The sequence below is a fragment of the Cystoisospora suis genome, assembly GCF_002600585.1.
Source record: "Cystoisospora suis strain Wien I chromosome Unknown contig_3950, whole genome shotgun sequence".
In the NCBI taxonomy this organism is placed as follows: domain Eukaryota; phylum Apicomplexa; class Conoidasida; order Eucoccidiorida; family Sarcocystidae; genus Cystoisospora; species Cystoisospora suis.
This window is the reverse complement of record NW_027156745.1, coordinates 45018-51598: the sequence shown is the minus strand read 5'-3', so window position 1 is coordinate 51598 and position 6581 is coordinate 45018. Positions and strand designations below refer to the sequence as shown.

At 53.5% G+C, this 6581-nt stretch overlaps 3 protein-coding genes across 3 annotated transcripts; 2 read left to right on the top strand and 1 right to left on the bottom strand.

Annotated features, from left to right (window-relative positions):
- Positions 1 to 3: 3 nt before the first annotated feature.
- On the top strand, positions 4 to 602 carry CSUI_007479 (sag-related sequence srs53c). Its single transcript, XM_068067624.1, has one exon. It carries the CDS (start codon positions 213 to 215, stop codon positions 519 to 521), a length of 309 nt encoding a protein of 102 aa, XP_067920413.1. The 5' UTR covers positions 4 to 212; the 3' UTR covers positions 522 to 602.
- A 3112-nt stretch (positions 603 to 3714) lies between these two features.
- CSUI_007478 (uncharacterized protein) lies at positions 3715 to 4672 on the bottom strand. Its single transcript, XM_068067623.1, has one exon. The coding sequence runs from the start codon at positions 4609 to 4611 to the stop codon at positions 4450 to 4452; it is 162 nt and encodes a 53-aa protein (XP_067920412.1). The 5' UTR covers positions 4612 to 4672; the 3' UTR covers positions 3715 to 4449.
- Positions 4673 to 4824: 152 nt separating this feature from the next.
- Positions 4825 to 6303, top strand: CSUI_007477 (sag-related sequence srs53c). The gene is made up of 2 exons (XM_068067622.1): positions 4825 to 5621; positions 5830 to 6303. The coding sequence occupies exons 1-2, from the start codon at positions 5108 to 5110 to the stop codon at positions 6222 to 6224; spliced, it is 909 nt and encodes a 302-aa protein (XP_067920411.1). The 5' UTR covers positions 4825 to 5107; the 3' UTR covers positions 6225 to 6303.
- Positions 6304 to 6581: the final 278 nt, after the last annotated feature.

Genomic DNA, 6581 nt, shown 5'->3' with positions numbered 1-6581 from the left:
CATACTTACAGAAGCCGTGCGCAACGAATTCGTCGACGCCTTCACTGTGCACTAGCTGGACGAAAGCGTCTCTCTCCATTTGGTTTCTTGCCCCCCATCTAAGTAACGTGCCCTCTGCTGTTGCAGCCTGTGCCGAGGATAAGGAGACCATCGCGGTGGAGGTTGACCCTACACACAAGAGTGTAACATTCAACTGTGGCGGTGACCTGAAGATGGTGCAGCCGGCTGACAGCACCAAGGTTTACAAGGACGACTGCGCGACTGAGGTGACCCTGGAGGAGGAGCTCCCGTCAGCGAAAGTCACGAAGGACAACCTGAAGAACACTTTAGAACTGACCGAGCTGCCTAAAGCCGAGAAGACTCTGTGCTACAAGTGTGTAGACACAGTTGAAAAGAGTTCATCGTCCAAGCAGTGTTCCGTGAAGGTGAAGGTTCCTTCGAGTGGGAGTGAGGCTGTAGCCACGCAGGCAAGTGTGAGCATTTTGGCCGGCATGATCCTCGCTCTTAGTTTTTTCATGTAACCCGTCCGATGTTGCCCATTTGACTGCGGCCGCTAACCCGACGCCGCGTGGAGCGGAGAACAAAATAGAGTTTAGCAGGCAAATCGTAGTCTCCGACCGACATCACTAAAACCTATTTTGTAAGTTCACCACGGACGACTGATTCCGTCAGACTAGTGTGCGGGCTGCGAGGGACACCGACGCCTTCTTCTGCTTGAGGTAGGCTACGTCTTTTAGTAGACAGATGCGGGGAAAGCGGGGAGGGACACAAGAGCAGGTGCAGGAAATCCTGCCCCAGCACAAAACGGCAGCGCCTCCACAGCAAAGCGACGCCGGTCAACCGTCATTACAATCAGGAAAAGGGAGCGGAGGGCGACAAGAGGTAGTAGTTTAGGCTCACAAACCTGTTTGAGGCGACACCAAGTAGAATTCCAAGGAGCAGAGACAGAGAAGACGCATTAAGGGTTGAGCAGTACGGTGACCTCGAGGACCAGCTCCACTTTAGCTACTGAGCACGAGGAAGCATCATAGTGAGGAGTAAGGCCTGTGACAATTTTTTCACGTCATAGAATGCTAGATGTACCAGAGACGAGAGCACGTCCGTTCTCCTTGGCTCGCATTCATTTCATATTGCTTGTACCGATGAGCATGCTTACGGATAAAGTGATGTGCGTTTCATAAGGCACTTACACATAGAAATCTTAGAATGTACTACGTGATGAAGGGAACACAGGCGCTCCTTTGCCCGTAACGCGCACGCACGCTCGAGCGGCCCAACGCTGAATAGCACTCAAGTCTGCGTGTAAAAGAAGGCGACTGGGAGACACTGGGCAATCAACACTGTGCGCCCGACAGAAAGCAGAACAGTCCAAGAGAAACCGGGAAAACCTCATGAGCCCAACTAGCCCCCATCTATGACTCGGGTGCATAGAAATCTGAAAGCAAAAGCCTACGCGGCCTGGTAAAAGACAGAAGCTGGCAGGACAACACGACTCAAGAGATCCTGGTTTCGGTCCAAAGTAAAACCGGCCTCTACAGCAGAATCAGCCCCGACCTGTCTACTCTGACGTCGGAAGAAACAGCACTACAACATGAGAAAGAAAGGAAGACTCGAATGACAGGCCTAAGTGAAATTGGGGAGCAGGGGTGCTCAAGATCGGTTGTGGAGTCGGAAGCTTTGGAAAGCTTACGGGGTATAGTGCTGAAAGCAACGCGAATGCCTGGAACATCGCTGTTTCAGCAATTCGTTCATCAAAACGGCCCGTGGCGCATGCCCGATCCTACACCGCAAGTCTCCTCTGTTGAGTACACACGAAAGTCACTTCAACGTAGACACTCACATACACAGAATAAATTATTCTGTTCGCTACCCTTTTACCCAGAGAAAACCGTCCACGCTGCCTATTCCTTCATGCGAAAGGAACGACGCAGTGAGAATACCGCGCACTGGTATGAGGCACTGCCCACACCGCGGTGTGATTTGAGTGAGCATAAAGTAGAGGTCATTTCGGCTCACTCCCGTCTTACCGCCACCCTGTAAGGCTCGAAGAGAGTTAAAGGAACGCAAGCCGGGGAAGGCCTCTCTGGATAAGGGGTGATTCCGGACTGTAGGAAAATAGAAAGTCTTACCACGACGGATGGGTATACCTGGAATTTGCAACGCATGTGCTGAAATGGTCCCTCACGCTTCCAGATCCCTTGTCTTCGCTTCCGACATGCATATCCTCGACTGGCTCCTCCGGCGTCCTTGCTGGGCTGATGCTAGGAGTTTCACTTGCTGGTTCCTTCTATGCCATTAGCGCGGTATTATTCAGAAACGACCGCTTAGTCGGACACGTCCCTTGAGTCCGGGAAACACACTCAGTCCGCCACGCTTGCTCAGGCGCGAAAACATGATATAGATGAGTGTTAACTCATTTTGGAGGGAGATCCGATTCCCCGGAAGGAGGAGGAAAAAGTAGTTTAAACCCGAGCTGCTGAGTAGAACAAGAAAAAGTGGACGGGTGGTGCACACAAGCTTGATAGGTGGACTGCCAGGGAAACCGAGACTCTAAAGGAAGTCTTGACAGACGCTCGATCGACTCTGAGAATCTCTCTCGGGGCAAGTTCCGAGGGTTGAAAGTGGATCGTAGAAACCGCTCGGGCAGCCGCTCGGCAGTGTGCTGGAACACAACGGAGAGATAGCACGGGCAGCCTTCTGCGATCTGCGACCCTAGAGCGCACGCAGTTTCCTTCCACTGGTATTTGATTCAGCGGCCCAGGTGCAGCAACAAACTTCGCAGGTCAGGTATTCGCTTTCCCCAGGATGTGTGCGAAATCCAACCGAGAGCGTAGAGTTAACACGGGGATTATCAGGCCTTTCCTGCACCATTCCCACTAGGAAACGCGGGACGAGAGTGCCCAGGTGCTCCCAAATGTTCTCGTTTTGCCCATGGGCCTCGGGCGGCGAGACTGGCTCGTTACCCCAGGGAAGCCATTGTCTGGTTCTCGTCATGAACGGTTGCCTATTGATTTATAGAAGCAGCTGTACTGAGTCTGGTCTACATATTGGATACCATAAAGCGATTACCCACTCTCGTACGAGGGGCCTCGTTATCCGGTGCGAAGAGCCATTGAGTCTGCCCCTCCGGCGAAAGCGGTGAGCGGCTCGCCGCTGGTGTACGAGCGAGTCAATTGGCGGGGGGCGGGAGCCTACCAGTGGCGACCAAGGTCGCTTTGCTTCGTGAAGCGCTTGCACACTCGAAGGAGTGAACTCAACCCAGGGAACACGAGGCCACCGGAGTGGTCATTGCTGCTTCGTAATGTGTGCAAATCGTGCTAACCGGGAGAGATTGCTTTCTCGGCAAAAGGTACGCCATCGCAGAAACAATATTTCAGGCAAGCCACATATTTCGCTCTGTTTTGCCGAAAGGTCCTTTCGTGCACGCTCTCTAGTGATGTTCGTTTGGTTGCCGGTCTCGCACCACTACGCAGCCCGTGAGCCGGCGCCTCTTAGTAGGGTCCTTACTCTGGTGGTGGAATGTAGGGAACTGGGAGTGTGAAATCAAAGGACGTGAACCCTGGTAACTCCGAGTGATTCTACGGTGTGTCAGGACTGTCAGACTTCACCCAGATTATGTCCCTGTCAAGGGGGAGTGACGACGACAATGATGTGGACGGCCGCCGTGGGGACGCGCCCTTCTTCGGGCAGCGGAGCCAACAGGCTACGTCGGACGGCACACACTATAAAAGTTGGAGAGCACCCAAGTCTGGGTACAGGCGGCACATCAACACAAGTAACTAGAAGGTTTGCACAGTAACAGCGGTGAGATGACACCCGTGTATACAATTTCTCGTCCTCTTATCCCTATACTCTTTATGAAGGGTACACTTCTTGGAATGGGAAAGAATGAGTGGTCACGGAACAGAAGTTTTTTTCTGGTGAAGCCTAGGACAGAGGAACGAGCATTCTCGTTAACGGTCTGAGTTCCCCCGCATCTAGCCCGAAAGTCTCTCACTCCCCATTGTCGTGAAGACCAATCCTACGAAGGAGAGAACGGCGGAACCCAAAAGAACTGATCTCCCTCTTCTTTATGACAGAAGGAAACAGTAGCGAACCGACCACAGCGTCGCACCCAAGAGAACTGGTCTCCCTCTTCCTTCTGACAGAAGGAAACAGTAGCGAACCGACCGCAGCGCGGAAAAAATAGAAACGAGCTCCTTTTTTCGCATACTTCCTACATCGTCCTCCCCTCTCTGCTGTTCCCCCTCTAGTGACTCTTCGGAGACCGCTGTACGATCGGGTCCTGCTTACGATAGTCCTTGCGAAGGATACTACTACGCAGTTGCTGCTTGCTTCTATACGTCTGCTTCCGGTGTCCACTCAGTAGTGTTAAACTCATACCCGCTCTCCCGGCTGTAAAAGCATTCAAACCAATTAATAAAAAATTCTTGTACAAGGCTTTATTGGTCAGCAGCGGGATTCCTGATAAGAGTCATTCTTCGGGGGATTCGCCGGCGGCACTGCGAACCCTGGCGAAGTGCCCGGGCAACAACGAGACCTCGCGGAAAGATGCCAGCATCCAGAGTTATGAAGACTTCGCACGAGCTTCTGACGTGTCAGAAGGCGCATAGCGTCGCGTTGCTTCCCGGTGTCGGTCCTCTCTATCCTTAGGTGGGTTTAGGGTGTAGCGTTCAGCGGGCTGAAGCGCAGTTGCAGTCCCCGCTGCCTTACTGCAAGGCTCAAAGGCATCGACGGCGCACGCCGCACCGGTTTCCCTAAACCCTTATCGCCAGGACCCGCCCCCCGCCCGCGGGTGCCCGGTGCGACGTGGGCCGCCGATGGCTTCGAGTCTTGCAGTACGGCAGCGAGGAACCCAACTGCGATTCGACGCTCTGAAGTGAAAACAAGAACTGGCATCGCGCCATCCCTTGCTGCTTCTTGCGAAAGCCCTCTTACGTGATCGCTGGTGTCGCTGCTTTCCTGCACAACCAGTCCCCCCATCCCCCGTAGCAGGTGTCTTCTGGGGTCCTGTCACACGGTCTCTGGTTGCTGCTGCCGCTCCGAGCGTAGTGCTGATCCGGAGTTTCGCAAACCGCTCTGTGTTTCTTCTTGAGAAAGGTGAAGTATGCTGCCTCGTCTTTCGAAGTCGTACCACGGCCTCGTGGGCGCACAGGCTGCTCGTGCCTGCGCAACACTGGTTTTTGTCTGCGTGGTCGTAGGCCCTTCCTCGGCTAGCGCAGGGCAGGAGAACATGTGCTCGGCTGGCGGGACAATACCGGTCACGGTGAACGTGACCTCGAAGACAGTCTCATTCACATGTGCATCTGCGGTGTCTCACCTGCTTCCGGCTAAGAAAGGAAGTGCCTCAAACTTTGACCAATGCTATGACGACAAGGCGTGCACAACTGCCAAGAACTCCAGCGTTGTTGTAGGGACAGACGTGGGTCTCGTTGTCACTGGTCCAGCTAACTCCGAGACTAATAAAAAGTACACGGTCACGGTTCAAAAGCTGCCAACAGAGGCGAAAACCGTGTTCTTCCTGTGCTCAGAGAATGAAACCCCTACCACTGTCCCCGACGCACCAGAGGACAAGAAGTGCACCGTAGAGCTCACAATTCCTGCGAAGCCACCCGCCGACAGTAAGTGACTGTGTGGACGTTACAGAAGCAACCACCACGCTAAGTTCTTGCTCGGACTACACAATACCCGTTGACAACGTAGCATACTTACAGAAGCCGTGCGCAACGAATTCGTCGACGCCTTCACTGTGCACTAGCTGGACGAAAGCGTCTCTCTCCATTTGGTTTCTTGCCCCCCATCTAAGTAACGTGCCCTCTGCTGTTGCAGCCTGTGCCGAGGATAAGGAGACCATCGCGGTGGAGGTTGACCCTACACACAAGAGTGTAACATTCAACTGTGGCGGTGACCTGAAGATGGTGCAGCCGGCTGACAGCACCAAGGTTTACAAGGACGACTGCGCGACTGAGGTGACCCTGGAGGAGGAGCTCCCGTCAGCGAAAGTCACGAAGGACAACCTGAAGAACACTTTAGAACTGACCGAGCTGCCTAAAGCCGAGAAGACTCTGTGCTACAAGTGTGTAGACACAGTTGAAAAGAGTTCATCGTCCAAGCAGTGTTCCGTGAAGGTGAAGGTTCCTTCGAGTGGGGGTGAGGGTGTAGCCTCGCGAGCAAGCGCGAGCATTTTGGCTGTAATTGTGCTCGCTTTTATGTATCTCCAGTAATTCAACCTCTGTCTCAAGATTTTCCAGTGCGTGAAGCCCACAAGGTTACCTCCTGCAGCGCACAGGTGTCGCCACGTAGAGAACGGATTGAAAAAGAGGCTGTCGGGTACAACTGTGTCCCGTATGAATGTGTGCTAGACCTCAGCTCCGGGATCGGGGTGGGTCATTCATTCGGCGCAGGCTATTGTGGGCACACTGGGGCGTTCTCTTTCGCAGGAGTCACTGTTCTGTAGACGACAAGAACTGGGAGGAGAATGACGAGAATAGGTCTCCACATATTAGATTCATCCTCGCAGCGAAACATGAGGCCTCTACAGCAGAATTGACTCCGGTTGAGCTTCGCTGCAATCGGGGTGG